Source organism: Dicentrarchus labrax, unplaced genomic scaffold (genome assembly GCF_905237075.1).
Source record: "Dicentrarchus labrax unplaced genomic scaffold, dlabrax2021, whole genome shotgun sequence".
NCBI lineage: Eukaryota > Metazoa > Chordata > Actinopteri > Moronidae > Dicentrarchus > Dicentrarchus labrax.
In genome coordinates, this window is record NW_026136722.1 from 2,246,349 (window position 1) to 2,268,510 (window position 22,162).

A 22,162-nucleotide genomic window follows, 5' to 3' on the forward strand; every position below is an offset into this window, starting at 1 on the left:
GTAGCCTAGATACAGTGAGCAGCACTCCCTGGGTCCTATTTTTATGGCGGTGCAGCAACCAGCACAGAGCGAATGCACAGAAATGAGGAATAATTCTTAAAATGTAAATAAACCATTTTAATTAAGTTCTCTCCAACTAGTAGATAAGTTTAAATCTACACCAACAATTTAAAGTGGAAACACTGGTAAGTCAGTCTGCATTTATAATGAATATCAATTATTCTAACAGTACAGCTGTGCACAGCTGCTTTGCACTGTACGAAAAGCTCCTCCTTTAGTTCATTAAATCCCTGCAGACATACGAAGGCAGCAGGACGGATATGTTGATGAATCTGCGTCATGCGATTTGGGAAGTGCCACCAGGCTGCTACAAACTAACCCCACACACCTCTACAAACATCAGCTATAACTCTGATTACAGGGGCTCAGTAATCCTGTGTGTCATTGCCTCCTGTTCAATGTTCTTTTAACTAAAAGTAGCATTTCATGTTTTATTTTGGAAATAAGAAACAGTGCGGATGCTGCTATGTCACATTTTCTGATATTATTTGACCATTTATACAGTATAAATAAAAGTGAAACAATGCTGGATTGAGGTGGTCATATAAACGTCTTCATCAACACTTTTTGCTTTTTATCTCTATCATCATTGTAGAATATGATAATAATATGACAACAATTTGATTTCCTGAAGAAATGTCTTTCCATTTGTTGAGCTGCTGTTGTCATGTGATTGGCACAGCTGTTTCAGGGGGAAGAGGTCAGTGGTGTAAAGGAGAGTGTTCTTATTACTCACCACACCCTCTGATCTATATTCCACTTCACCCTGCGCTGTTACACAGGAAGCAGAATAGCAGGTGTGCTTGGAGACGCCCACACACACTGTGCGCCCAAGACCTTACACATTGCACATGTTGTTGCACTTGTGCAATTAAAATATACTCAGCATACAACTACAGCTACAGCTCCCATGCTTATTCACAGATACCACCCCAAAGGTTCATTGCACATATTCTGCTATAACTGGATTAAATTCCTGCAGTACCAATGACAATTTACATAAAAATATTTAATTACTCTCAGATCTAATCTAATAAGCAATTTATTACAAGATCTTATCATAGATTAAGACCTCAGTCAACAATCCTCCACAACATCTCAAAGGGTAAAAAACATTTTGACATATTTGAGGATTATTCAGTTTTCTTATATTTAAAATCTTTTTCTTTGTCTGTTCTCAACAACATTCAATTCCAATCAATTTCCTGCTGGCTAAAGTAAGGTGTATTGCCTGGCAGTATGAAAGCTTTTTTTTTTCTTCTTTTTTTTCAGACATTCCGGCCTGAGGAAACATAACTTATCCCAGTGGCATGACTTGCTAGATATATGGCCATTCTTTTTTCTAATGCTCTGCCACTTGTGCCCCATTCGATTGCATTAGTTTAATTAAACCTACCTTTAACAAAGAGCGTTATACTCTGGGAGTGAACGCAACGCCAATCTAGTTTTAAATGTATTTGTGTTTTTTTTAACCTCTTTCTGTACTGTTCTAACCAAAGAATTTAGCATATTGCATATATAATAAATCATGCCTGCATGCCCAAAATGGTGTATGGAGAAACCATTAGTATTCTGCTTAGGGGATGTCGATGCTGTCAAATGTTTGTGTTTGATGAGCAGATTTCACTGCACACAGATGCCTCTATAGTAAGGCATCTGTGTGCTGTTTACTCAGTGAGTTTAATAGACAACAATGTTGTAGTGTCTCTAGAGTATTGCTGTCTACCTCAAGCATGCACACAGACATACTCTGCTCTTCTTCAGTTTTATGATGAAAATTGTGCATCATTAGAGTCTGTGTAAGGTTTTCTTATTTTGCCCCTCTGTGTAACCTCTATTTTGTGAGAAACTGTAAAGAGCAAAAGAGAATACCCAGTTGAGAGATATAAAAAGGCTGGTATGTTAAAAGTTGAACATCTCAGTCACAACACAAGATAGTAAGAGACAGATCGGTGATCAGACAATGATTGAAAATGGATATTAAATTAGTTAACAGACCAGAAGTATGATTTTCTGGTTTCTATTCCACCCCTAAACCATGATCACATCTCATTAGACCTGCCTGGCTGTCACATACTTTACAAAAAACAGACCGAGAGTTTAAATATCATTGCCACTGTCAAAAGCAGCAGAAAAAGTATGGAATTGCCATACCGTATGTGTGGTCAATGTGACAAGGCTGCGATAAAAGTGAAAAGGGGCCAGAACACATTGTGAGGACCTCAGGGAGTAGATCCCTAACTCTGCTGACGCTAAACACATCTGACAACTGGAGATGGATGCTGAATGTGTGTGGTTAGATAATACTAGCCACGGGGAAGCTGTGAGTTCAAATTCCCAGAGGATAAAATAACGTCAAACTGTCACTTTCAGTATTGTCATCACTTGTAATTATATTGGCTGTGGGGAAGAAGTTGTGGGTTCCATGCTCACAAGATCAATAGAGGTGGTCAGGGTGTACTATAACTAGGGGGTCAGTAAAAGGCTAGCTGCTGCACCGCATGCAAAACTCATCTGTCAATCATGTATGTGAACTTTAAACGTGTATGTATATGCTTACGCATAAAAAAACTGTTGAGTAAAACTTTCTGACTTCTAATTTCTTTTTGTGTCCCACTATTTAGGTATGCGCATCTTGGTGACACTGCTGTTGGACACCCTACCCATGCTGGGTAATGTCCTCCTCCTCTGTTTCTTTGTGTTTTTCATCTTCGGCATTGTTGGAGTCCAGCTGTGGGCGGGGCTACTGCGCAACCGCTGCTTCCTGGGAGAGGACATCAGAACGTAAGGAATTTGGTCTTGTGAAAAAGTATTTGCATTCGATCCTTTTCTTCTGGGCTGAAAGTAGCACAAATGGCTCCAAGAAATTGCCTCTTCAAGACTGTGGTCAAATCTATATTAGATTTGAGGGAAGAAGCACTTTGGCGAGAATAGGATCTGATTCAAGGTCTCTTTACTTGAGTAGAAACAAAACAGAGATAAGTGGAAAATACAAGCTCCATCTGTAGAATTAGAAGTTGCAGTCAATTTTTAATTTCCCCCAAACAGAAAAAATCCACCATGCTTTGCAAGTGCTGTTTTCCACATACATATGGTGACCAGCACTGCCTCCAGCATTCACACATGAAATCTTCAAATATGCTCAGCTCACTTAACTCAAAAATGATCTTTCTTTCTTCCCTCTCCTTCTGTTTCTTCAATTTTCTCTCTCTCTGCTTCTCTCTTTTGCTCTCTCTTGTTAGAGTTTGTGTTGAGTTGTCATAGGGTGTAACAGTCAGCTGTTGCCTGTAGCAAGAATACAGAATGTTACTTGCTCGAGTACGCAAACTGCATCACGCCCTCAGGATAAAAACCACCGTATGGCCTCACACACATACAAGGAGAAGCAATGAGAGGAAGAAAAAGATAGAAATGTGAAGGGGGATGAGGTTGTTATTTAACATAAACTAAAATTATATAAGTTATTAACTTAGTAATGAGTACATTCCAATGCACCAGTTCTAAAACACCTACATGAAAAAATTAAGCTCTTCCTCTTTGCAGATGATGTGATTCTCCTGTCGTAAGATGAAGATAAAGTAAAGGTTGAACAGATTACAGTACATTTTTTCAAACGTAGGCTTGTGGGATGTGACTGTGAACCCAAAGAAAACTAAATTATAAATGTCCAGAAAAGGCAAACACAGAAAAAATAATTTAAATTTGTGGACAGGATAATTGAACAGGCCAAACATGATAACTACCTTGGATGTAAAATCCATGAAAATTACTAAACGGAAGGAAACATTTCACTCTCTCTCTTGGGAATGAAATGTTAACATTACAAAATAGATTTAACATGTATCCTGGTTGACAAATTGGCAAATTACATTGTGACTGACCCAAAAACTCTGACAAGGTGCAAACTTGGTAAACATGACATGACAAAGCTGCATTTCCTTTTACAATGCGCACATTATGAAAACATTAAATAAGCCTGTTCTCCCAGATGTATCTTATTTGTGGTAAATAGGACAAGATATGTCTTACAAGACAAGAGCAACAGACAAACAACCACTATCTCCCTAAGAAGACAAACACATGAACAGGCATCAGAGTCACCAATTCAGCCGCGGGCCCTGAAATTATACGAAAGAGAAAGAAAGACTGCTTCAATGTCCACAACCGCAGGAAGCCAAAAATGTCCCTTCAACATCCTTGAACTAATTCTGTTTTTGATGTAATGGTACAAATTGTACCAGAGTTCATGTTGCTGAATCCTTGCTGTGTGTAAGAGAGAAAGACAGAAAGAGAACAGCGACTTAATATTTCATAGCCAAGGATGCTGTGTTTTCTCTCACAGAACAAATGACTGTCTGACCTCCAGTACAATATGAATCCTGACTATACTGCAGTATACTATGTGCACACACTCAGCCTCATGCATTATCTCTTTCTACCGTTAGTTTTTAGACATCATAAGGACACTAACATGTTTTATACAGTATGACTCAGATTACAGGGGAAAAAAGGACAGGAATGGCTGGAACATAATGGGAGTCAACCACTAGACACTCTGGCAGAGAGTAAGATGATCCTTTCCCAAACTGGTCCCTCCCCACTAGTAGTTCAAGAGTGAATGTCACTCCGCATAAAGGCCCACTCACTGTTATGGAGGACTCTCCACTTTAAAGAGGAGGGTATAAATAAGCAGGTAAACTGTGGGATGCACTCAGCATTTTCTACCATGAAACAGCTGTCACCATGGATACAGATAGATGCCTTGCTCACTCATTTTTTGAGTTATTATGTGCTGTTTCACTTTAAATGCAAAATAGTACGCATACAGATGTGCTATTAAGTGTATAATATTTTCATTTTTTAATTAAAGTGTGTAAACTGTATTTATTAGTTGAATAAATTAAGGGACAAAGTGGCTTTTTTCATTCTACTTCCTACATATTCATAGATATTCTAAGTCTAAACTCACCATGAAAAGACAGTATAGGGAGAATGTTGTATGAACAAAATCATATTTCACTAAGTAGCAAGAGAGAGTTTCTATTCCTCTAGTTTTGGTTTCCAGCAATAAACACCAATGCAGACTCATTGTTGGAGGGATTGGTAGTCCACTTCCACTCTGGGATAGCTCTTGATTTGGCAAAGCCTACATGTGAATGCACAAATGGAGGAGGAGTGGATGTTGTGGCCAAAATGAGATTGAGCGTAACTGTGAATTCCCCTCTGTGAAGTGAATGTGTGAAGAGAATTAACTGGGTAGTGACGGTTTTGATCAAAACAAAAAGATTAAAATTAAAAGATTAGATGTTAGAGATTTGTTTCTGGGGATTACAAGCTGCAAAAGCTACTTCCCAAGCCCTTAACAAACTGCAGTTTTGGCTACAATGAGGACGAAAGGAAATCAGCCATACCTAAGTAGTAACTTCATGTAAGCTAAGATAGAAGTGAGCAGTTACACTGTCCACAGCTTCCACTGAAGATGTTTAACACATTTTGCCTTAATGGTTGAAGCTTCATTTTGATTTTTGAGCAACTGAGCAATTTAAAGACAGAAGGTTAATCTACCCCATTAGTCTGTTGTTCAGAGGATTTATGATTAGAGTGGAAATCATTGAGATGCTGTGGAAGAAGAGAACACACAGTCTTGATACAGTGTGAAAATAGTGTGGGAGTAGTTGGTCGTTGTTGCTGGAGGTGTTTTGTGGCAAATTCAAAGATAACATCTGTGATTGGATGTGTGCCGATTTCATAAGATCAATGATATGTCCACCCTCATTGATAACACTGTTGTGGGAGCTCACCTATAGCACAAAGGATAATCTGATTCTGCATATGGGTACAATACAATCAATAGAAAGTCAGTGCAAGAGGTGCAAGCAATATTTTGTTATTTTCCCGGAAAGCCAAATGATTTGTATCTGTTGCAGTCAAGGTCCTAGGGAGGATATGTGTATTTCTCTTTTCTATAAAAGCACTTTCAAACCCTTAGGCACACACTAAACCATTTCTGAATGATTACAAATCAGTATAACTTAAAGAATAAACCACTGTCCTGCTTATGATCACAAATTACTGTAAATTCTATTTTCCTGTAGTGGGAGACTGATTCATTCGTCACAGTTGGACATCAGTGCGTTTTTAGTGTATCTACAGTATATTGCTAATATAACCTACTATAGAACTTGCAGCAAAAACATACAAGCAAAACATCTTTAAAACAAACACAAAAAAAGGTCATGATATATCCTGAAGCTAAATGTATCCATAAACAGTGTAATATAACTAAATAGCTATTTGTTTTTGTTATTCCTTTTCCATCCAGGATGTACAACTTGTCCATAAGTCTTTACTACATGTCCGAGGAAGGTGAAGACAGCCCATTTATCTGCTCGGCTGCCCGCGAGAATGGGATGCTGCGCTGCCACGATGTGCCGGCCTACACCGAGGGCGGTGCAGAGTGCTCATTGGCTGCTTCCCACCAAAATTCAGCTCTGATTGGATCGGCCCCTGTGGTGGGTGTTAACGGCTGTGTTAACTGGAATCAGTACTATAATGTGTGTCGCCCCGGAGACATCAACCCTCACAAGGGAGCTGTCAACTTTGACAACATTGGCTATGCCTGGATAGCCATATTCCAGGTAAGAAGGGATATATGTGCTGATTTGAATGAGGAAGCTAAAACACAGAGAATGTATTACTGTTTGTGGGAGATTTTAGTTTAAAGAGTTGAATTGAGTGGAGTGTGGTGAAAAATTGGCTTTTTGTATGCACAAAATCAGCAAGGTGTGTTGACATTTCAAAGTCATCCTTTAAGAAATTCCTCCACTGGAGCCATCAGAGTGCATGTATCATGACCTGAAAGCCATTTCTCTCTACTCACAGGTTGTGAAAATATATTTTTCTTTTCCCCTCTTGCTGATTCCTGCTCCCCCAGGAGCCGCAGCAGGCTTTTCCCCATCACAGTCTTTGTGCTAACACTGTCTGTGCTGTTGTGATATGAATTCCAGGCCTTTTAATAGATCTGTCCAGAACCTGCTGATAGATCTGACTCTGTGTCTAATAGACTTTGACTTGCACAACATGACTTTCTCAAAGAGGGTCTTACCTATGAATTACCCCAGATACACATACCCAAACACACACATACAAAAAAACACACATACTAATCCCTCTTAAGTACACACAACTGTCGTGTGTGTGTGTGTGTGTGTGTGTGTGTGTGTGTGTGTGTGTGTGTGTGTGTGTGTGTGTGTTTGGTCTCAGTTTTCAGTCAGAGGCTTTAAAAATGTGATTATGTTCATTTTTTTCTTTTATGATCTGTGTGTGTGTGTGTGTATGTGTGCAAGCATGAAGGAACTACAAACTTTCATTTCAATATACAGCCTTGTGTTGTATAATGATGAATACATTTCCTTGACTCTTGAAAAGTTGTAGGCATTAGTCATTGGTTTATTCACATGCATACAGTGATCACATAGACAACTCATTTATCACCTTGCCTAAACCTCTAAACATTTTATAGCCTATTTGCTGACAGGTGAATGGAAACAGAATAAGACATTGAGTAAAATAAAGTGTGACAGAAAAAAAAAGTGGTATGTTGAAAAAAAACCCACTATGTTGAATGTTAAATTCTTTCTTAGCTTGTTATCCCAGTCTACAGCTGTATTCCCTCAGTATCTGTAAATCTAAAGAATATGAATTATACATCTCAGCGCAGGGTTTTGAAAACATTTCAGCCCATGGTTCCAAATTGAGTTAATTCAGGGTTACCCAGGGACTCCTGCAGAGTACAACAAGCTGTTAACATGTCACATTGAGTACTCACCACAGCCATGCCTGTGGCTTGATTGGTTCCCACCCAGGGTTTGGCCATGCACCAAATATAGCATGAAGGCTTCCCGTCTTGGTTAGGCCTACTCATTGATTCAAGTATCTTCAAGTTTGGAAACGGAAATACCAAATTTGTTTTGGGTCATTTAATACTAGTTTATTTGTTTGTTTTTTCTTGACTTCAGGCCTCTTACTAGAATTTAATAGTAACAACCAATTGTGAACCTATCATGATGTTACCCATTGGTTTGTGGAGGACCATTCTGAAGCCTTGAGTTTGGCATTATGGTTGTCATTATGGTCTGGAGCCAGCGGAGGTGACGTACTGTGAGTTGAGCTGCTCTCATTGGCTGTGCAGTTTCAACTCATCCATAGCAGGAAACAATGGCGTCTCGCCTGGTCACACACATTCTTGTATTACAGCTAAACAGTAGTTGATTCATATGATCAGCACTTCCTAGTTTGACAGTTTGATCTGAGTGTCTTTTCAGTATCAAGCCTAGCACATAGCATATCTAAGTAGAGGAAAGGGGAAAGTTGACCGAGGTTCTGACTGAGGCTTGCTCAACTTTTATTGGAATATAGAGCAAAAAGGGTCGATAGAATGGCAGGACGTCACTCAAACCCAGTTGTGACCCATGGTTTAAGAACACGGGAATGGACTGACCTTTGTCAATGCTGCAAGGAGCGCAAAAAGAGAAGATAAGAGCTTAGAGTGAAGGAATGATAAAACAGGTAAAAAGAAGAGAGGAAAAAGTGAGAGAGAAGAAGGGAAGATGCACATAAAGAGGTAGAGTGGAGAGATAAGAATGACTGGAGAAGTGAAGTCATCTTAAGGTTATCAAGCCAATGTTAACAGCTACCTACAGGTTAATGACTATTGACCATGTACACACACACACACACACACACACACACACAGAGAGAGAGAGAGAGAGAGAGAGAGAGAGAGAGCTGTTCTCCCACACTTTCCATTAGGGTGCAAGAACAATGTGCTGGTTAAGTCATTCCCCAGTGACAGCTGAGGACGTGCTCTTTGCTCCACATATATGTCATTATCATCAATTACAGGACTCAATGCTTTGTTAGCTATCTCTGATCTTCAAGGTGGGTCGGGAGCAGAAGCTGGGGGTGACCAGGGGGTCAGCGAGTGATTTGCTCAGGTCTTAAATCACCTACGTCAGCTGAAACACTTCTCTTTACTGCAATGCATATCATTGACTTTCACAACATGGCTTGACACAAGATGAAGATTTATAGGAACGCATAAGATAAGATAAGATAAGATGTCCCTTTATTGATACCCTGTGGGAGAAATTGAAGTTGACACAGCAGCACAGGGGAAATGTAGTGCACAAAGTAAAGAAGTGTAAAAATACAAAGAGAGAGTAGTAAAAGAAAAATATTATAAAGATATGATAGAAAATATAAAGACTATAATATACACTATATGCAGTATGCGGTAGAATGGTGTGCAAAACAGTGTCTAACTAACTGTACATGTGCAATTATTACGAGGTAAAGTTTGTGCAAAAAGTTGTGCATAGCAGGTTAAGGTTAAGCAGTCTTAATCAGTGGAGCTGGGAGGTACTGGGGGCTGTGGCGTTGTGGAGTCTGATGGCTGATGGTACAAATGAGCCTCCAAATTGCTAAGAGGCTCGAGGCTGGATCAGTCTGTGGCTGAAAGTGCTCCTGAGCTGCCTCAGCTCAGTGTAGAGAGGATGAGAGGGGTTGTCCATGATGGCTTTCAGCTTCCCTCTCATCCTCTTCTCAGTCACAGCCTCCTCACTGTCCAGATCCATCCCCACCACCGATCTGGCCTTCCTCACCAGCTTGTTTGCACCACAAGTTCTGTGATGTCCCGTCATGAAGGACCTGAGCCTCCTCAGAAAGAACAGCCTGTCCTGTCCTTTCCTATAGAGGGGCTCAGTGTCAGCACATGCTGCTCAAGAGTTGATGGTCCTTTCTTCCGTTTTGATAAAGAAACTATGTACTTTTATTGTTGATATACACCAAAATTCCTAGTCTTGATTAATTGTATGTCTGAGGGACAGTTTTATTAGTTTGGCTAGTGTTTGGTTGGATGGCTGCACTCTGTAGAAAGAAAGTACAGGTATGTTTTAGCTCAGAAATGAGAATCCTCAGCTATTTTGTTAATCTGGTGCAAGGAGAGCATTCAAGCAGAGAGCAAATTAGTCTCCTCTGGGTGTGTGTGCATAAATATACATTTGTGGTGTCTGTTTATGGGAGGTTTGTGTAGGATTCTTTATGAATACACAAGTATGCATGCACGTGCCTGTTGGCATGTGTGTTTGGACGGTTGCTCTGAGTGTGTTTGCTCGTGCCATTGTTGCGTGTGCGCTGGCAGCTGTAATGTGTTATGCCAGCTGAGGTGTAAATGTTGAGGTGTGAGTGTATTATCAGCTTGGCTGAGCTGAGCCACCGCTTTCAGGCCTCTGCTTCTCAACTGCTCATTAGCATAGTGGCCACATGAAAGAGCTGTGTCAGTCCCCTGACACACTCACACACACTCACACACCCGCACATGTATAAGAAGTTTGAGGGACACCACAGGCCTTCTTCTGAGGAGCAGCCATTAAAAACAGAATTGGAAATGTACTGCGTCTGACTGCTGTGTTCATTGGGTGTCTGTGTGCGTCTGTGTGCACAGTTTTGTGCGTGCATGCGTGGGTGTGTTTGTCATATGTTTTTGAAGAAAAAGCAATGGAGGAATGTTTTTCTACTTCCCAGTTCATTATAATACAGTGTCTCCCTCTCTGTCTTTTTCTCTCCACCACCAGGTCATCACACTGGAAGGATGGGTAGATATCATGTACTATGTCATGGATGCTCACTCCTTCTACAATTTTATATATTTTATACTGCTCATTATCGTAAGTACTTCCTTGTATTTTTGCTTTAATTAACCTTTCCTGATATTTGAATGTGTTGCTAGGACTCAAAAAGCAAGCACCAAAATAGCTGCAAAACACACATTTCTTTAATCCTGCCCTGCTTCATATGCTCTACACAGACTGCAGTCTGTGGTTTGAATGCTCAACAGATATGCATATGTATGACGTGTTGCTCCTGAAAGATATTTTTGTGTACTTGAATTTCAGTCCTGCTTTGGAAAACCCAGAATAACCTTTCTGAAGTAAACCACTGAACTCTGCTTAAAGAATAACTGTCTGAACCTCGCAGACTTCTTATTGTGTATAATTTCACTCTTATCATGCTGTTGCGGGGTTTTCAAAGGCCCTAGATTCGACTATCTTTTACAATGCTGTATGAGCTCCCTGCCTGTTGTTTGATGTAGAAGTGCTTATTATGTTTTCAGTGGGAGAGAGAAAAAAAATGGGGAAGGAGAAGAAAGGGTGAGAGAGAGAAGGAACAAGAGAAAGAAAAACAAAATTATTCGTATAGAAAGTGAATGAGACAGAAATTAAGATGAGAATAAAAAGAAAAGATGGAGAAAGTGCTCATTTAGTTTCCTCTTACTCTTTCAGTAACACACAGTTATGGCATGTTAAATAGACATTTCTTTATAGATTTGACAGATATTTCTAACTTCCTGCCAATTTAAATCAGAATTTGTAAGTAATGATAAAAACAAAGTCAGTTTTATCATCCGAGGATCTAACCAAACTGGCTGCATCTTAATAATATATAACACCTAATACAGCTTCTTGTTGACACAGTGTTTTATTACACTTTTAACACATTGAGGTGGGATGAAGAGGGATAAAATATTGATGAAGTAGCCACGGTGTTGATTTTCTGTCTTAACAGCAAGGTGAAAGATTTCACTTGTGCATAACAGAGAAGGTTTGTGGAATGACTGTTAACACAACTGCTCCTCCAGTGTATCATTATAAAGCTGCATCGCTGCCATTTTATAACTCTAGCTGTCCTTTACCTTCCCAACCAGGTGGGCTCTTTCTTCATGATCAACTTGTGCCTCGTGGTCATCGCCACCCAGTTTTCTGAGACAAAGCAACGGGAGAATGCCCTGATGAGGGAGCAGCGCGCTCGCTACATGTCCAACGACTCCACGCTCGCCAGTTACAGCGAACCGGGCTCATGCTACGAGGAGATGCTACGCTACATCAGTCACCTTTATCGAAAGCTAACACGCAGGCTGCAGAGGATATACTCTGGATGGCACAGGTTAGATATGACTTTTTTTGTCCAGGGATATCCTGTCAAATATCGATGATATTAAATTAAGTCAACATATTACCAAGGGCTACAAAGACTTAGGATTTCTCTGTAGACATAACATTTTGCAATATTGTTCAGTAATAACAGGAAAAACAACCAAACGCATTAGTCCCTGAGATGTTAAACATTAAGGACCTGTGTTGGAGTCACAGATTTTCTGTAATATAATGAGGATGAAAAAATATCTGGAAATATTCCCTTTATTGAGATTATAATCACACTTTTCCCCCAAGTTAAATTAATCATGGCGATCCCTAGAAGTTCATATTCCTCGCTGGTCCTCCTGTGTCTATTTGCAACACTGTATGAGTCATTTGGGGAAACTAAAATGTGTTTTGTTACGAGCACTTAATAATGGTGTGAGTGTGCTTTGGTAATTTTGGATCACACAGAATTACATTGCACACAGCCCCCAAAATTGATCCTAGGGATGCATCTTTATATAAACCTGGCAATAATACCTTCTCTATCCATTTCAGTTATTTATCATAATTCATGTCTCTGGTCCTTTCAGTAAAAGGCGTAAAAAGGTGAATCCTAATGGCAGTGGGGGAGGCAGTAACGGAGGGGGTAATGGACATGGCCACGGTTCCAGCAGGGGCTGCGGAGGCTTAGGCCCGGGTAGCGCATTGTGGTTGAGACCGATCCATAACCTCCTGCAGCACCATCAGCACCAGCACTGTCGCCTCAGCAACGGGGGACAGCACACCATCAGCGTGGCAACCGGCGAGCACATGGACGGAGAAGATGGGGTCGGAGGAGGGGAGGAGCTGGAGATGAAGTCGCTTCCTGTCCGGAGAGGAAGCACAACCGGAAATAGTGGGAGCGGCGGCAACCCGTCCGTTGTCACTCAGGGCATGGGGGCATTGCTGGGGCGACTGAATGGGGGGATGAACTATCCGACCATTCTACCGTCGTTTGTGTGCAGCTACAGCAGTAAGACGCCACCCCCCCACTCCCAGCAGTGTGGGCACAGTCCAGAGCAGCACCCACCCAACCACCCAACATCTGAACACACAGAGACATTGAACAAGCTCTACCAGCTCATGGGACAGCACAGTAAGAGGACACACACACATACACTCGTTACATCCAGATACCACAGACACATGGATGTAGATGATGTAGGCTTCTATGGGACTTTTTTTAAATCTGGAGTTTGGGTTTACTGGTTAACAAGATTTTTTTCCACCCAGAAAATTGCAATTTAGGCTACCAAGTGGAGCCTGAGTCTACATAAGGAGTTGTATAACAGCCTGGGTCACATAACAACCAAACGAATAAGCCATCAAACATGCCCTTTGTTTAAATGCTTAACTAACTTAATTATCCTGTTAATCTTCATAGTGGAACAGTAATTATGATTTATTTTTTTATTTTTTGCCATTTCCCTTTACTATATTTCTGTTTCTAATGTGTTTCACTGTCCTTTAATTCCCCTTGACAATCTGTGCTTGATGCTCTGGATCTCCCTTGGGCTCCATTATGTTTTTGTCGTCACACATTCGTCTCCTGTTTTCATCTTCATTTCTTGCTCTTTCTCTTAGCAAATACCTCTGTACCCTTCCCAAGTTTGACCTGAAGTAGCCTCTGGCTACATCTGCTATGTGTGTGTGCGTCTCAAGCAGCACTTAGAGAGTCTTGACAGGAAATCCATGTCTCAAGTGTTACAGTCATCAGTGCAGAGAGGTGGATAAAGGGGAGGATTGAGGGAATCAACATGGTGTGGGGAGGGAGTGGCAGAGTGAGGAAAAGTAGGCAGTGTACAGTAACAAAGAAAAGCACAGGTATACAATGTTATTTTAAAAAAGGCGGAAGATGAGAGAAGAAATGGGTAGAGTTAGGAAGAGAGGAATGAATTATGAAAGACTCAGATCCAGAGGGAAAGGCTGGGAGAGGGAGACAGAGAGAAAAATAAATTAGTTAAAAGAGAGAAATGAGCGGAGGGAGAGGGAGGGAAAAAAGGAGGGATATACTGGGGGGAGCACACGAGGCAGAGAGAAAGAGGAGATAACACAAAACTGCGTTAGGACGCACGCACATTTACACACTTAATGACTGCTGACACTCCAAACATAATTAAGCGCACATGAATTAGCTCCTTGCTGGAGTGAAGAGTTACTGTGTGACACGTGATAAATACAAAAAAGATCTGCTCACAGTTGAAATGATTCCTTCAGAGAGTGAGAGTAACACTTTGCCTCAACTACTAACGTGTGTTGAAGATCACATGTTTCAGATTGACTTTAATGGACGGTGATTTAATAGCTTGCAGTTGACTGAAAGTTACAATGTCAACGAGTACACGTCTGCAGTCGCTGTCAAACATTTCTAGATCTGTAGTTTCTAAATGTTTGCTTTCAATTTTGCCAGATGACTTAATCTCGGCTAGACTGTTTTACTTAATGGGATTACTGAACAATGTTTTTGGTTTAAAAATACTTTATACACCAGTGTCTTTGGAAATATTTAAAAGTTTGGGGCTCTCAAATCTGTAATCTACTCCAACCTAATGTAAAATAAGGTACTGATATGAAACTTTTTGCCAGACAGATATTCAAACAGTCTGTCGAGAGTCAAAAGAATAAAAGACACAGCGAAATTCAGGAGATTAGAGAAGACGATGATGACAGCTCTGATAACCCTTTTTCATAGCTTGATGTATTAGATAGAGTTGTAAACAAAATCCTGTGCTGTTGAAGCTGCTTTTGAGGTGCTGATGTTTCCAGGAATAAGGTTTTGCTTCTGTTAGTTTTCAGCTAAGCTTTGCAGTTGCTGCATACTGATTTAAAGAGGATGTAGACAGAGAACAGAGGGTGAGAGGAGTCAGCCAGGAACTCGTACAGTACTGTGGGTGAGCTCACAGTACTCACTGCAGAAACCAGCTTGTTTTGGCTCTCAACTGAGATAGGACATCCATGCAGCGGTGCTTGCAAAATTTTGCTTGCGTTACATTTTTCCAGCTTCATCTTTTTGTATTATATCATAATGTCTCACTGTATTTGTTTCTGTCTTTTAATTATTTTTTAAATAACTTTTTTTTTTATACACAGATCAGCCATAAAATGAACAACACTGATTATGTCATTATCATGACACCTGTCAGTGAGTGGGATATATCAGGCAGCAAGTGAACATTTTGTCCTCAAAGTTGATGTTTTAGAAGCAGGAAAAATAGGCAGTGTGAGGATTTGAGCGACTTTGACAAGGGCCAAATTGTGATGGCTAGACGACTGGGTCAGAGCATCTCCAAAACTGCAGCTCTTGTGGGGTGTTCCCAGTCTGAAGAGGTCAGTACTGATCAAAAGTGGTCCAAGGAAGGAAAAGAACCAGAAACAGGGTCATGGGGGGGGGCCAAGGCTCATTGATGCACGTGGGGAGTGAAGGCTGGCCCGTGTGGTCCTATCCAACAGACGAGCTACTGTAGCTCAAACTGCTCAAACAATTAATACTGGTTCTGATAGAAAGGTGTCAGAACACAGTGCATTGCTGTTTGTTGGTATGGGGCTGTCTTACTTTGATGCAAACACAAATATTTTTAGTTGACATAAAACTACATTGTGGGAGAAATTTGTTCAACCAAGAACATACACCCAAGGTGTGTATGTCCCATTTCTGCTGGGAATAAGGAAGACATGTCCTTCTTTCTTTTCAAAATCCTACCCCCAACCACACCCATCTCTATTATTCCCTTGGGTTGATTTTGTCTGCTAAAATCTCTCTGAATATTGCGTTCTGACTGTGCGGCCACCATAATTGAAATGAGAGTGGGGAGAAGCTGATAAAAATGTTGATCCACACATCTGAGTCACCTTCAATTATCCGGTGCTCACAGCAATATGCTAAACAAGCAGCAGCCAGTGCTTTGCAGACTTTGTATTTTGTCTTTCTTACTTACAGTACCTTGTTGGTGGAGGTTGTTGAAGAAGACATACACTACACTTAATATTTACAGTTTCCTAAAAAGACACTAGAACTGCAGATCAATCAACAATGGTGTAGTAAAGGACAGTGCTCTTCTGTAGTAAAGATATAAATATAATCTTTGATGTGCTAAAACTTGAAAAATAATATTATATATTGAAATATAATTATAAATACTATGACGATATGACACCATAGCCCAATTGAATGTTTGCTTTCAGGTTGTAAAATTGTTCAGCAGGTCAATGGCTAACCTCTTACGTGTTTGTCTTGCTCAGTAAAGCTAAAGAGACAGCACACAAGGACAACTGGAAAGAACACCCTTTGCAATGTCTGACCGTCTCCGCCCGTTTCCCCCGTTTAGGACGCCAGCGGCTGCTGTACCAGCTGGCAGGCGTGGTGCCCAGCCCTCTGCTCTTGGAGCTGCTTAGCTGCCCTCTGTGTGCCCGCAGCCTGGAGACCTTGGAGCTGGAACTGGGAGACCTGGAGGGAGGCAGGGGAGAGGCTGACGGACTGCAAGACTTCCCCCAGGTCAGAATGAACGGGGGTGCACTAATGATGATGGTAAACAGTGAGGCTGACAGGTTGTGGAAGTGGTGAAATTGCATAAATGATGGTGGTGATGATTAAATAAAAACTCATCACTGGTGAAAGTGTTATATCAGTTAAAAACAAGACAATATATATTTTTATATTGTCTAATTATATTTTTTATGATTTGCATTTGAAAGTCTTGACACATGACAAAAGTCTTAACACTGTTGATATAAAAATACTATCATTTATAGCTGTTTTTACTGATTATTTTGTAGATTTTCTACAGTCATTACTGAATGAAACCCATCTTTCCTCTAGAGTGGGGATCTGAGATGTAGGCGAGGTCGCAGCAGACGGCGGGGGGTCGTGGAGTACAAAAACGGAGTGGTTCGGGCCTGGGTAGGCTTCAGGGAAAAACTGAAGAGGATTGTAGAAAGTAAATACTTCAACCGAGGGATCATGATCGCTATCCTCATCAATACTCTCAGCATGGGGATAGAGTACCACGAGCAGGTAAGAATAATAAGATGTAGGGAAAATGAAAGCCCTGAACAGCTCAGATCGATGGCTCAAAAAACTAAAAGGGCTCTGACTGACCTTCAAAAAGAAACAAGTAGTTTGATGAGAACTGCTGGCTGTCAGACACGACATTTGTGTGCAAAAATAAATGGCATTTGGTTGTCTAGAGAGTCCAAATGAGAGGAAATGAGACTATAGTGACGGGAGGAGGCGGGGTAGACTGGGGGGGTTGGAGGAGGAGGAGCAGTACCCTCTCTTTCCCTCTTTTCTTAGACACAAATACACTTGAAGGCACTATCACACACACTCCAGGATTATGTTTCTAGTTTACCCTGTGTGGCCAACATCTGGGAAGTATCCGCCTAATAATATAGCTCCCCGTTCCCTTGCTCCACTGTCACACACTCAAAATGTGTGTGGCTGCATACACACATTCATCGTTACACCCAAGTTAGTGTATTTTCTATGCACACACACGCACACAACCTTTGCCTTTCCCAGCAGTACAGCAAATGGATGAATAACCCAAAGAGAAGATTCTGGTGCATGCACACAGTCCATTCCCTCCTTTCCCATTCTCCATCTCTAATTCCCTCTCCAGGGGATGTGTGTGTGTTTCTATCTTTGTGGTATAAACATAAGGAGCAACTGGGAGAGCCATGGCCTTATTGGGCCAATAGCACACACACACACACACACACACACACACACACACACACACACACACACACACACACACACACACACACACACACACAGTGTTATGTAAGAGTTCCTCCTCCCTTCAGTACTCATCATCCCCCTTATGTGACACCTAGCCAAACTTTATGAGACTATGAGTGTATATGTGCGTGTGAAGAGGTGTACGAACGTGGGAGGCATAGTGTAGACAGTGTGTGTGTGTGTTGGGTGTGTGTGTGTGTGTGTGTGTGTGTGTGTGTGTGTGTGTGTGTGTAGAGAGAGGTTTAGAGAAATTGGGAGATGTTTGATGATTGTTTTAGCTATGTTGTTTATACTAATTCTAGATTGGAAATCGATTGCTGGAATCGAATATGCATGGAAGGAAGCCCACATGTGAACTGATACGTGAATATAACCACATTGTCTGGCAACTCAGATCTGATTGTAACTGTCCTTTAGTGTCATTAGTTGGCCTTAACTACAACATAAAAGCTTGACTCTGACTTTTGAAAAGGGAAATAAAAAAAAAAAAAAAAAAAAAAAAAAAAAATGTATAGTAAACACAAAGCCACATTTGTTTTACTCTGAGTTGGTTGAGTCTAAGGGCCTGGTAAGTGTTATATGTTTTTAATGTAATCTGAAACCCTTGATGGCCTAGTAATCTATTAACATAATGATATGAAAGGATGTAATGATGCTAAATTGGGGTGATAAACTATGAGTTGCTGAGTGGGAGTCTAAGCAAAAAGATAGTTACGGTAGTCTAAACATAATGATATGAAAGGATGTATGACTTTTTTATATATATATATGATGTTTCGTAATTTAATAATGAGTGACACAAACGTAATCACTCACAAATGACAGCACGGACGCTAAACCCCCAAACATAAAGGAATGCACAGTGTAGATAAGCTTAAAGGTAGATTTTGTGTTATGCATGATTTATGCATAACTTTCCTTTGGTTTTTGTTTAATGGTTCATTGCTCCAACTATACTACGATTAATGCCCCTTTTATATATGTATTGTATATTGATTATATATTTATATATATAAATATATACATACACAGTATGATTTGGTCCACATTATTAGATTCTGTGTTTTTCAGGATTGTTTTTATTGATGTGAGTGTCCTGCTTTATAGTCTAGGCCATTCCTCTACCCTGCTCTGCCAGAGAAGCTACATTCTCTGTTGTGCTTTTGTTTCTCATATTCTTAAGGCCAAGGTCATATGCAGAGCTGTATTCAAATACGTAAACACTCACTGGAAATGTCTTCTTGCAGGCACTGACACAGTATTTCATTCTGATTGATCACCTGGTCAGTCAAACATAATGATGGTAGTGGAAAGCAACGTCTAAAGTAATAGTTCAGAATGCTCATGGGACTATAGTAGAATACATAAAATATATTGACATATGGTTAAGAGCTTCTAATTATTTCAAACCACTTAGTTACTAATGATCGTGGCAATCTAGAACTGCTACTATAAAATAAAATGCGTCACAGGCTAAAGTTGACAGCTCAAGGGCACTTCGTTGGGATTTATTAATAGATGGAAGAGTTTTTCTTTTCAGTTTTCCCACCAGCATTTGTATTGCTGGCTGCAAGACCTCTTCCTACCAACATATTTAACATACAAATACTACTGACTGGGGTCCCTGGAGACCCCAATAATAAACTACCATAAGAAACAACCATCATAGGAAAATGTTAACTTATTTCTTCTCAAAACATAGTTAGTTATGTAATTCGTGTCAATCTGGATTATTTTAGAAAAAGTGGCAGTTATTTTGCATACTGTGTATGTGAGAGCACATTAGGAAATCTGTCCGTCTCCCTAAAAACAGACGTGCAATACATTAGGATCCCAGTACATTAGTTTTTTCAAAAGGCACTAATTGACTTTTAGAAAGAAACAACATTGATATGAAGTAATTGAGAACGAATTGACTTGAGTTATGAAAAAATTGGAATGATAGAATAAAGCACCTGTGTTATAGGACAAAAATATACCTCTGGGTCTGCAGGTTCCCCAGTCGGTAGGATTAACGTTAAAAAAAACCTGCCTCTCTCTAATCTTTAAATTTTACCAGCTCTTCAACTTTTTCTTCCCTCCATCTTGTTGTCCACAATGTTGCCATCAGATAGAACGGACACCAGAATTACATCAAACATAAAAACACAGAACCAGAGGAGACACCGATGTATGCTTTTGCAAGCTCATTGACCTTTTTAGCTCTCTGCTTTGAGCTGTTCATACGGTGGCCCAGAGAGCAAATAGACAAAACACAAGCAAATTAAGAAAATATCTTCACCAATTTGACAACACATGCAGAGCAGTTAGAAAAAATGCTGCAAATAGAGAAAAGACAACAACGTCAATGAAACTATTTCCAGGAGACACTGAAATGTAATGAACATGCCAGGACACTGCTGGGGTGCACTTCTTGTCCCACCAAAAAAAAAACCTCTTAGCTCATTTTCCAACACCATGTATGGATAGCCAACTTCAGTAACTTCATGTGTTACAAACCATGGTAACGACAAGCATGTCCTGGCCCTGTTCAACACTTTATCGTGTCCTCTGGAAACACTTTCTGTTGTTGCCTTTGCTACTTGCAGCATTTTTGTATTTGGTTGTGTTTTATTTGCAGTGTTGTTTTCTAAATGCTGCATAGGTGTTGTACAATTGGTGAGGATGGAGTGGAGTCATGGCATCCTGAGCAGAAAATTACGTCATATTCCCTCCCCCTGTGCTGCTTTTGAGGCCGATCTGTGGTTTGTTTTCAAAGCTGGTCTACTCCATGTGCAGCTGTGTAGAGCGACTCTCATCTACTTTGGTGTATTAAGGATTTATCTAGTCCAAACTAAAGTTGGTAATTGTTGGAACAATTAAAAGGCAATTCTTTATTTTGTTTCCATCCACTTTGAATGAAGTTATGATGTTATAATGATATGCAAGAAAAATTAGTTACCATTTTTGTCTATAGATTCTAGTGGTGAGCGACTGTTTCTGATGAAGCAAAAAGTCTGTCACAAAAGACACTTAGAATGACAACCTGTGCCTGTCAATGGCAAAAACAAGCACTTTAAGTGCACGGACACATTTGTTCCCAAGCAATAATGTTAGCTTACGTTAGGGCCATTACATCTAACTCAATTAATTGTATCATTTATTTTGACAAAACCGGTATTGGTGATTGTTACAAAGACTGTGGAAAGAATAATAAAGTCAGTTTTGGTGAATTTTAGTGTGTTTCTGTCCCATTCTTTTGGTCTGAGATGCTGTTGCTCTAGTGCCACATCCTGGTGGCAAGTCCATTTTGTATATATAACTTAAAGTTGCAATGAGTTGAGCTCTCAGAGCCACCATACCTTCAGCTATTACCATATTTAACTTTGTATTGTTTTATCTTACAATGTCATACTATACTCTCCCCACTCAACACACTGTAAAGCAGTAAGTGAAGATACATTTGTAATCCTATCAGGCACAAAAACTGCCTTGCAGCATTGGATGGAAATGATTACCCTGCAAGTCTGCAGTATGCTCTTTCATTTGGCTGGTGTGTAGACAGTGGGCCAAAAGGTAATGAAAAATGCCAGTAGTCCTCTGTTAAATAATAATGTATGTGAGTCTACTCTATTGTCACTGCTTACGATAGAATAGCTGGCTGAAAACTCTTTCAAAGCTTTGTTGAAGTACTTTAAAGTTTTTATGTGCTGGCTGGACAGTGAAAGACATTTTGAACAAACAGCCAGGTCTACTAACAGCTATAGTCTTTCTATTGTCTGCCCAGCTCTTTTAAAAGAAAATATGGCATTGTTTTCAACACCATGCAGCACACCAAAAGCTGTACTTGAGTCCCCTGACATTACTTCTGCGTCCTTTTATTTTTGCATAGGCGTTTCTGCTTCAGTTTTCAAGCTTCACGACTGTCCCAATTAACTCAAAAGCTCATCAGCCGAAAATAGTAAAGATACAAAAAGAGAGATGTTGTGTGCTTTAGATTAGACAACCGTGTACGGCACTGTAGGTGTACTCCGCATACAGCAACCCAGTTCATATTGACAGTGAGGTCAAGGTTATATAAGCTGTAGCAGTAAACATTTCAGCTAGCGTCAAACTAGTGCTGTAATGTGAGTAATGGATCAGTGGATTGGCAATCAACCAGACACACTTCTCCTGCAGTTGCTAAGGTCAGTAAAGAAATGGATTAGACAGGCTCTGTTTCAGAATGTCCAAATGGCTGTTTGTGTTTTGTCTGCAGCAATTACAGCATAAAATGGAACCACTTATCATTGCAGCTAATCATACAGTGATATATTATGCTAACAACAAATGCTCAAATATGCTTGAAATTGAAAAAGATAGA

General features: G+C 40.2%; 1 protein-coding gene across 4 annotated transcripts in view; it reads left to right on the plus strand.

Annotated features, from left to right (window-relative positions):
* Positions 1 to 22,162, plus strand: part of cacna1ha (calcium channel, voltage-dependent, T type, alpha 1H subunit a) — a 114,744-nt gene that overhangs the window by 61,181 nt on the left and 31,401 nt on the right. For 3 of the 4 annotated variants that reach the window (XM_051387860.1, XM_051387857.1, XM_051387858.1), the window contains exons 6-12: positions 2,685 to 2,844; positions 6,383 to 6,698; positions 10,695 to 10,787; positions 11,825 to 12,063; positions 12,632 to 13,176; positions 16,406 to 16,605; positions 16,897 to 17,091. In XM_051387860.1, the coding sequence (XP_051243820.1) occupies positions 2,685 to 2,844; positions 6,383 to 6,698; positions 10,695 to 10,787; positions 11,825 to 12,063; positions 12,632 to 13,176; positions 16,406 to 16,605; positions 16,897 to 17,091 (1,748 nt within the window). The remainder of the gene's footprint in view (positions 1 to 2,684; positions 2,845 to 6,382; positions 6,699 to 10,694; positions 10,788 to 11,824; positions 12,064 to 12,631; positions 13,177 to 16,405; positions 16,606 to 16,896; positions 17,092 to 22,162) is intronic. The other variant, XM_051387859.1, reaches the window with a different exon arrangement.